This window comes from Rutidosis leptorrhynchoides, chromosome 9 (genome assembly GCF_046630445.1).
Source record: "Rutidosis leptorrhynchoides isolate AG116_Rl617_1_P2 chromosome 9, CSIRO_AGI_Rlap_v1, whole genome shotgun sequence".
Taxonomy (NCBI): domain Eukaryota; kingdom Viridiplantae; phylum Streptophyta; class Magnoliopsida; order Asterales; family Asteraceae; genus Rutidosis; species Rutidosis leptorrhynchoides.
In genome coordinates, this window is record NC_092341.1 from 268013800 (window position 1) to 268030582 (window position 16783).

The 16783-nt window shown below is 39.0% G+C and overlaps 1 protein-coding gene across 1 annotated transcript; it reads left to right on the forward strand.

Annotated features, from left to right (window-relative positions):
* The first annotated feature begins 11851 nt into the window (after positions 1-11851).
* LOC139869347 (dof zinc finger protein DOF3.4-like) lies at positions 11852-12589 on the forward strand. Its single transcript, XM_071857661.1, has one exon. The coding sequence runs from the start codon at positions 11885-11887 to the stop codon at positions 12509-12511; it is 627 nt and encodes a 208-aa protein (XP_071713762.1). The 5' UTR covers positions 11852-11884; the 3' UTR covers positions 12512-12589.
* Positions 12590-16783: the final 4194 nt, after the last annotated feature.

Below are 16783 nucleotides of genomic sequence, written 5' to 3' on the forward strand. Positions count from 1 at the left end.
TGATTTATTTATAATAACATTAGTTTATATTATACATTATTGTGTTATGCATGCGTTATCTATTAATTGTTTATATATCGCGAATCAAAACAAAAGATGAACCGCATGCCTATGCGCATATTTAATCAAAACTCATGCGCATACGCAGGTACTGCGTAAAATAAACCAACATTTTAGCATTTTTACCTTTAACAATTTAGACTCAAAAGCTACTGCGTTATTGCTTTGTCATGTGCTAGAGGTGCACTTTAGCTGTATGGTAAGCAACGCAACTAAAAACAAACCAATGCTTTTATACTTAAGAGTTCCTCAAGCAAACCAATGCGAGAGTAATTACGCACAAGCAAACCAATGCTTGTATTTTTAAGTCGACTTGGCAGCCATCTAGTCTGCGTGGCGCTTGGCTAGGGGAAAGCCAATTACCTTCGCCTGCCGTTAATATCTAGCCTTGTAACCAAACAGGCTTCTGCCGCACGGGGGCTAGAGGACACCCCTTAAGTAGGCAGGAAATGTATACAAAAAAGAGAAATACACATCAAAAGTATGCGCGAGTAAATATTTAATTGGCATTAATAATGATTACAACCACGACACATCCAAACGGACGAAAAATACATAGAAAAAATAATGCGCTAAAATAAATTGGAGTGATCAGGTCCATCCAGCTACATATAACATTTTTTCAACAATGTCGCGTCCCAAGTGCGTTTCACAGGTTTTCCATCTAATGTCTCGAGATGGTATGCCCCGGTGTTGCTTGCTTTTGCTACCCTATACGAACCTTCCCAGCGGGGGACCAATTTCCCAGTATCCTCCGCCAAACTAAGTCCCCGCACTTATAAGAGCGCGAACGCACACGCTGATTGTAGTACTTTGCAATTTTCTGCTTGTTATTGGCTTCGTTTACCGCCGCAGAGAGTCTGCGTTCTTCAAGCAGATTAAGATTTTCCCGCAAAGCTTCTGAGTTATTTTGTTCGTCAAAATTCTGTATGCGGAACGTTGATACCCCAATTTCTGCGGGCACAACAGCTTCTGATCCATAGACCAAACTGAACGGAGTCTCACCAGTGCTTGCTTTGGGCATTCTTCTATGCGCCCACAAAACCTTTGGCAGTTCGTCCACCCAACCAACTCTACCATGGCCCAACCTAGCTTTGATTCCAGCCACTATGTCCCTGTTGGTGACTTCGCACTGGCCGTTCGCCTGCGGATGCGCAACGGATGTAAAAGTTTGCTTAATATTAAGCTCCGCGCACCAGCTGCGGAAAGGATCTCCTGCTAATTGCGTACCATTATCACTAACAATTTCGTTTGATATACCGAATCGACAAACTATGTCTTCCCATACAAAATTACGCACCCTTTTTCCTGATATTGTCGCCAGCGATCGTGCTTCAACCCATTTCGTGAAATAGTCAATCACAACAATCAAGAATTTGATGTTTCCTGCGTGTGCAGAGTATGCGTAAGATACTGACGGAAATAGCATACGGTATAAAATAAAAATATTACCTCGGCCTTTTGGAAATGGTCCGACTATGTCAATTGCCCATTTGCAGAATGGTCACGGTGAGGAGACCGGTATCATAGGATGCGCAGGTGCCCTGCTGATGGGTGCATGTATTTGGCAAGATTCACATTGCTTAACTATTCGCGCGGTATCTGCATACATAGTGGGCCAATAATAACATAGCCGCATAATTTTTGACACAATAGACATGTGCCCCGAATGAAGAGCGCATGCACCTTCATGCACCTCGCGTATAACCTCCTCTGCCTCTTTCGGGCTAATACACCCTAAGTGCGGCCCTAAATAAATTTTCTGATATAGGACATCACCCTCAAGGGCATATAGTGGTGCCTTGGTGCGGACCTTCTTCGCATCAACAGAGTCCGCAGGTGATGTGCCGTCCCGCAGGAAAGCAATAATGGGTGTCATCCATGTTGAGCTGGATTCCTCGACAGGTGCTACCAAAAGCATCATAACGATGGATTTTGCATGCAGTTCTTCTATAAGAACTTTCTTCCCCAGATGATCAAAAGCCAAAGGGCCAATTTGCTAAGCGCATCCGCTTTCTTATTTTGCCCCCACATTACGTGGGAGATTTGAAAAGCTTCAAACTGGTCAGTGAGGTTATGAACAAGCTATAAATATTGCTGCATGGCAATGTCGTGTGCTTCAAAGTCCCCGCTGACTTGACTACATACCAGCTTTGAATCCACATAAGCGTGCAAAATTCTAACATTCAATTTATGCGCAATACGCATACCCGCTAATAGAGCCTCGTATTCTGCTTCGTTGTTCGTAATAGCAAAATTAAACCGTAGCGTATATGTATGCTCTTCGCCATCTGGACCAGTTAAAATTATACCCGCACCCGTGCCAACTGTGCTGCAGGCACCATCGGTGTATAACTCCCATGGTGACATAGTTGGTGCAGGCGTATCTTGATGTTCTGCGGATGCCTCGACATCCGCAGGTAACTCTGCTAGGTAATCCGCAAGTATTTGACCCTTAACCGCGCTGCGCGAAGAAAAATTTATTTCATGTTCTCCTAACTCAACTGCCCATTTAGCCATTCGGCCAGAAATCTCAGACTTGTATAACACCTGAAAGAAAAATGATTGCGTTAGTCAATGCGGTAACCCCGGACATTGCCACAAATTAGACATGTAGCAACCTGTTTGATCTGTTGATTAGTTAGAACCACGATTGGATGTGCTTGAAAGTAACGGCGCAAATGCCGCGCCGTGTGGACTAGCGCATATACTAGCTTTTCTATTGGTGAATAGTTTACTTTGCTTGATGTCAGCGTCTTGCTTACGAAGTAGACAGGCATTTGCGTCTGAGAAAACCTTAGCGTTATATTTCTGCGGAATAAATAATGCATGTAAATAAAAGTGGATTACCTTTCCGCGATCTGCGATAAGGACCGAGCTGATAGCCTCTTTCGATGCTGCAAGATACAGCGTAAGCGTTTCTCCTGATACTGGCGCGGTGAGTGTTGGTAATTCAGCGAGCACCTTCTTCATCTCCTGAAAGGCTGATTCTGCTTCCTGAGTCCACACGAAATCTTTTTTCTTTAAACAATTCTTCAAAGTATTGAAGAATGGCAATTGTCGCTCTGCGGCCTTCGACAAAAACCGCGTGATCGCCGCAAGCTTCCCGGCCAGACTCTGCACGTCTTTCTTTGTCTTCCGAGATGGTAAACTATCAATGGCTTCAATCTTTTTGGGATTTGCCTTGATTCCCCGCGCTGTCACCTCATGACCTAGAAACTTGCCTTCCTCTTCCCCAAAACTACATATGAGCGGGTTAAGCTTCATGTTTATCCTGCATAGAGACGCAAACGTTTCTAGGATGTCCGCGAGCATTTCTTCTTCAGTGTTGCTCTTAATTACCAGGTCGTCAACGTACGCTTCAAGATTCCTACCAATTTGGTGTTTGAACGCCGCATCAATTACGCGCTGATAGGTTGCACCTGCGTTTTTTTATCCGAAGGGCATCTTCGTATAATAGTAAATACCTTGCGGTGTATGGAAAGAAGTCTTGTCCTCATCTTCCGCAGCCATTAAGTTTTGGTGATAACCCTTGTACGCATCTAGAAAACACTTGTACCGGAACCCTGACAGTGATTCCACCTTCCAATCTATTTCCGGGAGAGGGTAGTTGTCCTTAGGACACGCTTTATTAATGTCTTTAAAATCAACGCACATCCGCCAATTACCATCAGCCTTTTTGACTAACACATGATTAGCAACCCATGTCTGACACCGCACCTCCCGCAGGATGTTTGCTTTGACAAGATTATCTACTTCTGCGCATAACCAATCACTGCGCTCAAGAGCTATATGCTGCTTCTTTTGTCTAACGGGCGTGAGTGATGGGTTAACATTCAATTTATGTTCCGTAATGTCTCGCGGTACCCCCGTCATGTCTGATTCACGCCACGTGAAAACATCTGCGTTGGCGGTCAATATTCCGTGCAATTTGGCCTTTGTTTCGGCTGACAACCCTGCGCCGATTTTAATCCGCTTATCCGAATGTAAACGGTTTGCTATGACCGTAATGCTTGCGAGTTGTTCTCCCATGATGGGAATGTTTACAGGTACAACAGAACCATACAACTCGGTTGTTTGATGTGACGCAATTGTGGCAACCCCTCCCTTCGTAGGAAACTTAATCAAACTATGCACCACCGACGGTATAATGTTAAAACGCCGTATGAAATTTCTCCCAAGTAGTGCGTTGTACCGTGAAGTTGAACGAACCACATAAAAGTCAACTAACTCATGTCTGACTAACTGCGGATTATTATCATCTGCGAGTTCTATCATTAGCTCTATCCGGCCTAGCGGCCATGAGCTTTCTCCAGAGAACCCAGATAACGTAATATCAGACTGTCATAGCTGTGTTTTGACCTCTGCAGGGAGAAAACGATAGTAATGCTCGTACATAATGTCCACGCCACTCCCGGTGTCAATATGCATGCGTTTAACTTGTACTCCGCAAGTAGGGATGCGACACTTGATGATAATGGGCTCGTTAACTGTGTCGATTGACATTACAGGAGGAAACGTGATTGGGAGAAGTTCCCAGTCATGGTGATCATTGTACTTTCTCCGCTGGCTAACTTTCTCTGCATCGACCATATTAATGGTTAAATAGGCGTTTTTTGTTTTATCAATTTTTTGCCATGCGAAAGTTTTTGCCTTCGACCCTTCTTCTGCGGATTTTCCCTTGTTCTTCTTAGGTGGTTTCAGGTGATCCAATTTACCTGCGCGCAGCGCTTCAAGTACTCTTTCCATCAAGTTTTTGCATCGATTAGTGTCATGCCCGTAATCGTCATGGAATTCGCAATACTTTGTTTTATCCCGCTTACCAAATTCTGTAAGCGGAGTTGGAATCGCAAAGGTCGCGCACACTGGTTCGGTTGCCAAAATTTCTTTTGGCGTTTTAGACAAACTTTTAAGCAGCGCATAGTTCTGATTATTGATGCCGCGCTGATTATTGTTTCGATAATTGCCACTTGATTTCCCTTTATCATTCCTGATAGGACCACCGCTAGGATACCTTCCGCGAGAGTTCTTGCCACGATTTTGATCACGCGAACGATCATCATCATCTTTCCTCTCGTTGCGTGAACTAGCTGTTGGAAAATCATTATCTTCGCCACTCCGCATATAGTCATGGCATTCATTAAGCGCTTCGGCATAAGTTGTTAGGACCGTATGGCGCAGACGCCTTACCAGTGTTGGATGACGTTCTGAGTTTATACCATGTATGAGTCCGAAAATCGGTTGCTCTGGCTTGAGATCTGGTATGCGCAGACACTCATTAGTATATCTTGTGAGAAATTCACCCAAAGATTCCTTGAATTTCTGCACAATATCATGACATTCGATATAAGTGCGTTTGCGTGGCCTCTGATTCTGATATTGCAACAAGAATTTCATCCGCAGGTCCATAAACTCAGCTATACTACCCGCCGGCAGCTTATTAAACCATTCACGAGCAATTCCATGCAGTGTCATTGGAAATATCTGACATGCAACCGGATCCACCCAACCCTGAGTACGCATTGCGCCTTCAAAACACTGTAAGAAGTCATCTGGATTAGTTAAGACATTGTAAGTACCCAACGTATGAGGTATCTTTGGCGCAGTTGGAAATGGATATGCAGTTATATGCGGAGGAAACTTATCGAAAGTGGTTGGTAGCTCAAAAGGTGGTTTAACAGGGTCACCTTTGAGCCCTGCGAAGAAATGCCTCATCATATCCTGAACAAAATCAGGTTGTGAAAATAGGTGGACCATGTCAGGAGGTGCCGCCTGCATAAATTGGCTTGCGAGGTTTGCCTGCCCCTGAATATTTTGCCAGGGCTGCCCTGGCGTCTGCGGATACAACCAAGGCTGATTTAGAAAAGAAGGCAGGCTTGCCGACGTAGAGTATACGGGTATCTGAAAAGGTGCCAAAACCTGTGGCGCAAATGCCTGCGAGACCTGAGGATATGCCGCTATAAGCCCAACCGTATGCGCAGTGCTTTGCTGTTCTGCGGTTATCGGCGTCCAATGAGAATTGGCATCCGGAATGACACCGAAACCCCAACTATTAAGTAATGCCTGCGCATCCGCAGGATTCAAAAATTGCGAAATTGGACGCGGTGGTTGCCAACGTTGCAACGGTGTAAACGATGAATTCTGCTGAACACTCTGCGTCTGCAGGGGAATTGAAACCGTGGTACTATAAATAGGTACCTGGCCGCTGCATACTACGTGCGAGCCTACTGTTTCACCACTAGTGCCTACCAAGATGACCCTTGGATCCACTGCGGAAAAATCCAACAGCGTGGTGGTAACTGGCGAGTTTGCCCTTGGTGGTGTAATCTCATCTGGATATATCGGCTTATACCTCTGAAAAGGCTCGCCGGATACAGGTGAAAGATATGGTGCGTATCCCGCCCCCGTAGTCATAGCCTGCATATACTGACTGCCATATGGTGTGTTCTGATTATCCATTTGTGTACGTTCCGACGAGTCCCCGGAAGTCATGATACTGTTAAAAGAAAAAATTCAAAAAATTTCGTGAACAATAAGCCTTATAATTCAAAACCTTTTAAAAGAGAAAGCAATTAAACAGTCTTGAACTAATTCAGCTCTCAATGAAAGCACCACTTGATCATGCATATTTTAACCATAGAAGTAATATGCCTGTTCAACGCGTAAAGTGAGGTTTAAGGATCTTAGAACAAGGCTCTCCGGTCTGGCTACCGTGAATAACCCTGGCCGACATGATGATGTCGGCAGGGTGGCCAAGTGATTAAGTCCACCTTCGACAGCGGTCGCTGATCAGAAGGCCCCAAATAAGGTTGTAGGTGCTAGTTTAATAAAGAACTAACCTGTTAACCTTGAGAGATGATGCTGATTACGTAAGATGAGTAACAGATAATTGTTACGTAACATGGTTGTCTTTAGAATGATAGTTAGGGTTTGTATATATAGGCAAACCCTAATTCTAGAACCATCCGAGATAATGGCAATCCTTTCCATAACGAACTCCCCCGAATCACGGGTGTAATTATGGAAAAGATATTTACTTGATAGCCAAGTAATCGCTGCACCGGGAACAAAGGCATTAGATGCGAATCCACATACTTCATAACGCACGTGAGTACACGCATACGCACACTAGTGGGTGCCCGCATATATATGGGGTGCGCATGCGGGTTGCAGTATCATTAGGTTTAGATATTAGGGTTTTGAAATTTAGGGTTTAGATTTAGGGTTTAGATTTAGGATTTAGATTGATTTTTTTAACACGAACGGTTTAGAGTTTAGGGTTTAGGGTTTAGGGTTTGGTGTTTTGGGTTTATGGAATAAACTCAAAACACCAAACCCTAAACCCTAAACCCTAAACTCTAAATCGGGCTAAATTTTACTTCACAAAACATGAAAAAAACGTTCATATTCTTCACGAACAATATTATCTTGAATGTTATTTTTGTCGATCGTTTTCCCGCCTAAATAATAACATTCATCACGAAGTGTCTCTTCTAAATGTTCATATTTTCGTGTGATCTTGATGCCGGAAAAAAAATAAAAAAAAAACGAAAAATAAAAAAAAACGAAAAATAAAAATAAATTTTGCTTCCCCCCGCTTCCCCCCGATTGGTTACTTCCCCATTGATCCTGCCTATATATATATATATATATATATATATATATATATATATATATATATATATATATATATATATATATACATATGCATACGGTGCATAACTCACTCCACAGCCATCCTTCTCGATCACCTCGGTTCACTTTAATCATCAACATGAGCCACCCCATGAACCTCCGGGAACAACTCTCAACCGCCACCTACAACCACATCACCACCACCCTCGCCATATCTCTCTCTTATCTTCTTCCTTGTAACCGAAAACTATGAACAACCATCATCACCTTGTCTCCATTCGTCAACACCCAAAAGCAATCACCAACACTGCAAATCACCCCATCGATTATCAATACCATAAACCGATCACTACTTTCAACAAATCACCGGTAACCGGAGCTGTTTAATGTTTCTGATTTCGATCAAGACAATCACCAAAACTCCAAACCATACCCTCATGTTCATGTTCGAATGCTACTGCTATTACCACTTGTTCAATTTATTTCTGTTTTGTTTCGATAACCAAATAACCACCACCATCATCGACTAACAACCAACATCACGAAAATCAAACCACCACAGCTTCATGATGCACCACCCATCATAAACCCAAACCGACACTTTCATCTCTCTCTATCTCTTACTCGATTGAACCATCACCATTGCTATTTTTCTATTTTTTCTTATCATCGAAACCACCAAAGCACCACCTTCTTCTTCAATCAACCCTTCTCCTCCTTCCACTATTTACAACCACCATCAACGTTTCTATTTCTGTTAGCCGGTTCACAGAACCGAAACCATCGAAGGTTGCTGCTGATTGTCACTGTAAATCATCAACCCTAAGTGCCACCTGCATCATGCTATATTTTTTTTTACCGTAAACGATTAAAGATAAAAGGGTGATGATGTGATTTATGAAGATGATATGGATCTGGTCTGCTACTGTGTGCAACACGATTCAGTTACTTTTCTGTTTCTTATTCGTTCTATTGCACAGAAAAGAAAAACCCTGATTTGTTGATTGGGCCGAATCCATTGTATGCTTCCTGTTGGACTGTTATTTTTCTGTTTTCAACTTGGGCCGAGAGTTTATAGTTTCCATTGGGCTGTGAACTTAAATAGTTGTTGGGCTGTGTCCTATTTTCGTTGGGCCAATAAACGGGATATAGATATATAAAGTTAGCATATAACAGAAAAACAGAGACGGGGCAATGGTGAGGGGTGTTGACGGGTGAGCGGGAGGTCGTAGGTTCGAGCCCGGGCAGAGGTGTTTATTTTTTTAAGGCTTATTATATAAAGGTAGCCTTTCTATTATTATTATTATTATTATTATTATTATTATTATTATTATTATTATTATTATTATTATTATTATTATTATTATTATTATTATTATTATTATTATTATTATTATTATTATTGTTGTTGTTGTTGTTATTATTATTATTATTATTATTATTATTATTATTATTATTATTAAAAGTATTATTATTATTATTATTATTATTATTATTATTATTATTATTATTATTATTATTATTATTATTATTATTAACATTAGTATTAGTATTATTATTAGTAGTATTATTATTAGTAGTATTATTAATATTATTATTAGTATTATCATAAAAGTATCATTTTTCAAATTATTATTATTAATAAAAGTATTTTTATTATCATTTTAAGTATTACCATTCTTATTATCGTTATTATTATTATTATTATTATTATTATTATTATTATTATTATTATTATTATTATTATTAGCATTAACATTATTTTTATTATTATTATCATTATTATTATTAATATTATTATTATTATTATTAACAATATCATTTTTATTAGTATTATCATTATTAATAAAGTTATTATTGTTATTATTATTATTAGTAAATTATTATTATCCAAACTATCATTTTTAAGAAAATAAATATTTTGTAGGTAAAATATACTTATTTTATATACTATATTGTATTAATATTTCATATAACTATATATCAAAAATATTAACGTTACTTATATATAACAAACTATTGATGTTTTTTCATGTATAGATATATTAATATAACTAAATGTATAGATATTAACCATTTTAAATATATATACAAAATAAATTTATATAACAGATAATTTAAGATATAATATAAGTATACGTTTTTAAATGGAATTTAGTATAAATTCTATATAACTACAAATATATAAATAATATATATTAATAAATGAAATTATGTACGTGATTCCAATTATATGTTTTAATAGATATACAATTGATATAGGTTCGTGAATCCGAGGCCAACCCTGCATTGTTCAGAATCGTCGTATGCATATTTTTACTACAAAATATCGTATTGTGAGTTTCATTTGCTCCTTTTTTACTAAATACTTTTGCAATATATATTTTTGAGACTGAGAATACATGAAATGCTTTTATAAATGGTTGACAAGATAGACACAAGCAAAACATTCATCGAATGAATTATTATACAGACAGAAGTTCTGTAAGTTGTTATATCGAATATTTCCCCCTGATTATTATAGCTTGGTAACCTAAGAATTTGGGAACTGGCCCCAAATTGACGCGAATCCAAAAGGTAGCTACCGGGTTTAACACCCCCACCCAGAATGTTCACTAGACAGAAGAGCTAGTGGGCGTGTGTTTAGTACTTCGAGGTTTATATATTTATTACAGACTGAAAGTTCTATTTATTTTGGGGATATTCATGATGCGCATTAAATGTTAAGGTCGGTTACCAAGCAAAGGTTATATATAGAAAGAATAATTTTATACACATGTTATGTGTATGTTATTTTGTACACGAGATATGTGTACGGTTATTAAAAATTGCGAGTCAACCTACTGGGCAGAAAAGGATACGAACCTACTCTGCCAAGCATTATGAAAAATGGTTTCGTATACTAGATATGTGTACTATATTTAAATCTTGTGGCCTATCAAAATTACTGAATTTTATTGTTTATGATAAACATATGAACTCACCAACCTTTTGGTTGACACTTTTAAGCATGTTTATTCTCAGGTCTTAAAGAAATCTTTCGCTGTGCATTTGCTCATTTTAAAGATATTACTTGGAGTCGTTCATGCATATTTCAAAAGACGTTGCATTCAAGTTGTTTGATTTCAAAAAGACTGTTATGACAGATTAGTCATTCATATTATGGGATCTATATATCATTTGTATCAAAAGGTTATATTTTGAAATGAGTTTTTTCTTTTAAAAGAATGCAATGTATGTAAAACGTATCATATAGAGGTCAGTACCTCGCAATGAAACCAATGAATATGAAACGTTTGTAATCGATATGAACGGGTCGTTAAAATAATCGATTTCAAACTTGAATAACTCCGCTCTACAATATATCCACCTCTTACGACCTTAGTGTTAGAAATTATAGGACTCAACCAAGACGAGTGATTTACAGCAATCACTAACTCACAAATGACAAATGAATATTTTAAAAGTATAAACGATAAAATTAAAGCATAACGATAGAAGAATCTAACGTGATTATATCCAAATTTCAAATACGGAGAATAGTTTACTCCACGGATGCAACATTTACGAGTTTTGAACATGCTAGACATAATTACTATTTCATGATGTACCATCTCTATTAAATCATACTCCGTACGTCTCAAGTGTTAAACATAATTCCATGCAACTTTACATTTGTTTAGCTAAACGAATATACACCGTAACGTTTTTTTATACTCGTATTACAGTCCTAACCAAACAGATACGAACAAATTCCATCAGGTTATGTAAAAGAACTGTACCAAATTACAGCATACACTACATTTATTAATTGCAAAAAGTTATTCTCCGCTGATACGGATAGCGTATCAGGCTAATGTTCAGTAAACATACATATTTCAAAAACAAATATAAACATAAACGGAATTTATTAAACAATACCGTATTAAATTTTCACGGTATTAATTAATTAATAAAATAAAATAATACTACGTAGTATAGGTTCAACAAGGTTGGTGGCTTATCCCAGTAGCCCACAATTAACAGCACTCTGTCCCTTGTCTCTTCTGTTACATCTCCATCCTAAAACCCTGTTTTTATTCCCAACATCTTCTCTCTCCTCCTCCCATAAAACCCCACTTCACTCCCCCACTAAACCCACACAAACAACCATTTTCAAACCTAAAAAAAGAAAACAAAACATTCAAACATGCCATCTGAATCATCCTGCGACAACCGTCGGAACACCACCACAAAACCACACTCCATTTGCACCCCGGGTGCTCCACCACCCGAACCCGAACACCTTCCATGCCCCCGTTGCGATTCCACCAACACAAAATTCTGTTACTACAATAACTACAACTTCTCTCAGCCACGTCACTTTTGTAAATCCTGTCGCCGTTACTGGACTCACGGCGGCACTCTTCGTGACATCCCAATCGGCGGCGGAAGTCGTAAAAACGCCAAACGCTCACGTGACTCACGTGTCACAACCGTTAATAATAATAATAACGGTGTTGAGTTTAGACATTTGGTCCCACAAACAACTCCGGGTGTGTTGATGCCGGGTGTGAGTATGTGCGATAGTTTTACGTCGTTGCTGAATAATACTAATGGGCCTAGTGGGTTTTTTGGGCTTGGACTTGGGCTTGAAGACGGTGGGTTTGGGCTTGGTAGAGCAATTTGGCCGTTTACTGGGATCGGTGAGGGTGGTGTTTACGGCGGTGGAAATGGAAGTGGGAATGTGACGTGGCAGATGGGGAGTGGTGAAAATGGTGGAGATCAATGTTTTACTTTGCCAGAACTTGCTATTTCCACACCTGGAATGATATGAAGATGAAGTTAAATTTAGTTAGTGGTGGTATTAGAAGGTTAATAGAGTAGAAAATGTTAATTAAGCTGGGTGTTATGAGTTGTGTTGGATTATTAATATTAATTACTCGTAATATTATTACTATTACTATTTCCTGTTTGGTTTTAGTATGAGACTATGAGATGATAACAAAACAAGCTTTTATGACTCTCTTCTTCTACTATTTCTTTTTAGATATATTTATTTTAATCTTTATTAGTAAGTTTTCTTAACGGGTTTAGGTTTTGTTATTGCATAATACATACATACATACATATTACTGAGACTCTATAGTCCATCAACTATTGAAACAACGACAATATTAGCCAAGGTGGGGCATAAAATAAAGAAATATATAAAATATTTTACCAAAAGTGTCACTATAAACGAATTGAAAAAACATGTGTACTTGGCCAATCCTTATTTTTTATTTTAAATCTTACGGAAAGAACCTATACTGAAAAATGGTATGACTTGTAACATTTTTAGTCAATAATCTTTATTTCTAGTTAAAAACAAAGATTGTTTGATATCTATAGTTTTTTGAATTATGTAAGCGCACTGGTTGTATGCAAGTATCATAAACATTTTAAGCACCAGAGGTGGTGGGGGTTAATCCCCATGGCGTTTACCATTTTTATTTTATAAAAAGCCAGCAAAATATTTTAAAATAGAAATTAGCACAAATGTAGTAAAAAAAATACAACGACAGAAACTAGTTTCCCATAATGAAACAAATTAAACTTTTTTTAATTCTATTTCATACCTCTTAATTCCATGTCAATGTTGCCCAAATTTTAAAAAAATCTCATCAACTACAATTTTCATTAATCAAATCAAATTTTATCTCTGTCAACTCTAAGTCTTCTCAAACTTAATGAGGAACTAACACAACGAGAGAGAATGGGGTGTGTGAGAGAGAATGTGAGGAGAGAGAGAGAGAGTGAGGCGAGAGAGAGATTCGCACACAAGCTACAAGGCGGGTTACGATTGCAAGCAAGAACGGTACAACGCTAGATTCAACAAGGACTTTCCAAGGCTATCAAGAAACCAATGGACTTCGTTCATGTTTTTCAATCACCCGGATAATTGGAACATGGAAATGTTATGGAGGGTCTTCAAATCATACGGGAATCTTAAAGATATATACATGGTGGGCAAGCGACTCAAGAATGGTAAAAGATTCGCATTTGCTAGATTCGGTGAGGTTAATAATGCACAGAGACTTCTATCCTCCCTGGAAAACATAAGTTTCGACGGCAACCCGATTAGGGTTTTCATGGCTCGAGAGGATTCGAAAGGCAGCAGAAGGGATTTGAGGGGTCACCATGCTCCTTTCAACTCAAGGGTAATATACAAAGAGGTGTCTGGTAGAAATGCTTACAATGATGGTAGGAGGTACAACGAGGTAACTCAAAGTCCTATTGCTGATTTGCGTCCCAAGATCAATGGCAATAAGGAGGATTTGAGAGTGAAGCTGGACGACAAAAAGAAAAAACAGTTTCAAGAACAAATTGATGAAGAAAAGGATGAGAGAGAAGTCACCATTAGTAAGCAAGATTGCAACTCCAACGAGTTTCTTGATCGCTGTTTAGTGGTTCATCTTAATAGGATTGATATCCTCAACCAACTTAACTCTCTGTGCAAGGCGGAAGGTATGATTGACTTCTCCTTAAAATACCTGGGTGGTCTTGAGGTGTTAATTCACCTTAACTCAAAGGTCACAGTCGATAATATCTTCAATACGGAGAACCACGCTATTAGGAAATGGTGTAGTAAAGTCGAAAGAATCAAGCTAAATTACTGGCCTTCTGCTGGTAAATATGTTTGGTTGGACATCAAAGGAGTACCAGCCACTTGCTGGAATGAAGTAGTGTTTAGCACTATTGCTGCTAAATGGGGCAGTGTCATTCAAATGGAAAATTGTTCAATCACATCAGAAAATCAAAACCTACTTTCGGGTCAGGTGTTAATCCATAAAAGGGATCTGGGTCACATATGCGGTTCTGCCAAACTTGTTATTGATAACTTGATCTTCATCTATGCGTCTGTTACATAGAGTGTTATCAGGCCGATTCAACTAGATCTGGATCCTTTCACTTTGAATTCTGATGCAGGTGGTTCTAATATTATGGGAAAAGATGACATTGATGATTCGGATGACGATTACGTGGTTGATAGTTTTGATTCTTCAGATGATGAGCTCCCTGATTATAATGAGGACCCTGGTAAAATTCCAGTCAAATCCAACGGAATTTCCTCAACTCCGGTTGTTAATTCCGGCCGTTTTGAAAAACGTGTTGAAGATAGGTTAGAAGATGAGGAGTCTGGAAATGTTAATGACTTTGCTGGGTCCCAAGACAATAATTACGAGGAGAGAGAAAGAGGTAAAGCAACTAATAGGCGTGCTAATTCCTCGAGATATCCACCAAGCGTGCATTCTGTCAATCTCGATGCTATGCCCAACGGTAACGAATCAGGAGGACACCTGAATTCAAATATTTCTGCCAAATGTGTTGATGAAACCTTAGTGGGCCACTTGGAAGCTTCTGGGCCGGCCCAAGATGGGGCAGTCCACAATAATGTGGACTTTGATTTTGGTGAGCAGTCTATCTCTACTGGGCCGAATCAAGAGGAAGAATGCCTGAGCCCAATTCGTGCCTTACATCTGGAACTTGAAAACCCCACAACTCCTTACTGTAGTCCAGTCAAAATTGTGCCTGACTCCTTCCAGATCGAGTCACCTGTTCAAACTAAATCGAAGATCTTCAATTCTTCTAATAAATCCGAGCGTATCTGTAAATCCAAAAAGCAGAAGAACAAGGAGTGTTGTTTCTCAAAGCTAGGTAAATGGAAAACTTCTTCCAGAATTATAAAAGTTAAATCTATTGCTAGGAGAGATCAATCGATTAAGGGGCCACTAAAATCAACTTGCTCTTCCTGTGCTAACATCCCCAAACCTAATTGCCCTTCAACCCCAGTCAAAAGTAAACAGGCTACCAGTTCAAGTAATTCTTCATACTCGGTGTCCATTGGTGGTCTTAAGGAGTTCGGTGATCAATTGGGGCTTAAGTGGGTGGAAAAACCCAAGATGTAAGTTTTCCTCCTTCTTTGTTTCGTTAATTTCTGTTTCTCAATGAAGTTTCTATCTCTAAATATTCGGGGTTTTGGTAGTGGAAAAGAGAGTAAAATTGGGTGGTTTAAGCGTTTATGTCGAGTAGAAAAACCTGACTTAGTTCTATTACAAGAAACTAAATTGCATACAGTGGACTTAAATTGGGTTTGTGGGATTTGGGGTGGCCTAAATTGTAATTATGTTCAGAAAGAAATGGTCGGGAAAACGGGTGGCCAGTTAATTATTTGGGATACGGATAGTATTGATGTCACTGATCATTTTTATCTTGATTTTTGTATTGGTATTCGTGGAACCTGGAAGCGCTCTGGATTAGATTTCAATATTGCTAACATATACGGGCCGCACGATGATACTAGTAAACAACTGTTTTGGGATCAGTTGCACAATTTAATCTCAGGTTGCTCTAATCAAGCGTGGGTAATGGGCGGCGATTTCAATGAGGTTCGTAACGATAGCGAAAGATTCAACTGTCAATTTATTGAGAATAGAGCTAGATTGTTCAATGAGTTCATCGACAAGGCTAGATTACTTGAAATCCCGTTGGGTGGTAGATTGTTTACACGCATCAGTGACGATGGAATCAAATTCAGTAAATTAGACCGGTTTCTTGTCAACGATTTGTTTCATAATGCTTGGAGTAGTCTTGCGGTTGTGGCACTTGATAGAGGTAAATCGGATCATTGTCCTATCTCCCTTAAGGATGATGATAAAAACTTCGGCCCTAAGCCTATTAAGGTGTTCAATGATTGGCTTGAAATCGATGGGGTAGAACAAATCGTTAAAGAAGTATGGGCTGATGTCGTGGGTGGTGGTAATAGGTTGGATTGTCGTCTTCGAAACAAATTGAAAAAGATCAAGCTCGCCTTAAAAGCAAAAAGTTACCAAAAATTTGGAAACTTAGACGGCGAAATTGAATTGTTCAAATCTATCGCGAATAGTCTTGAGCTTAAAGCTGAACAAGGAAGCATTAGTGATGAGGATAGGGTTCAATGGTTGCGGGTCATAAAAGAATGGTTTGATAGGGAAAGGATCAAAGCTAGTATGCTTAAGCAAAAGTCACGTGTTCGATGGGTGCTTGAGGGTGACGAAAACACAAAGTATTTTCATTCGTTGCTTAG

Coding starts and splice junctions, on each gene's coding strand:
- LOC139869347 (XM_071857661.1), top strand. CDS start 11,885: ATGCCATCTGAATCATCCTGCGACAACCGTCGGAACACCACCACAAAA.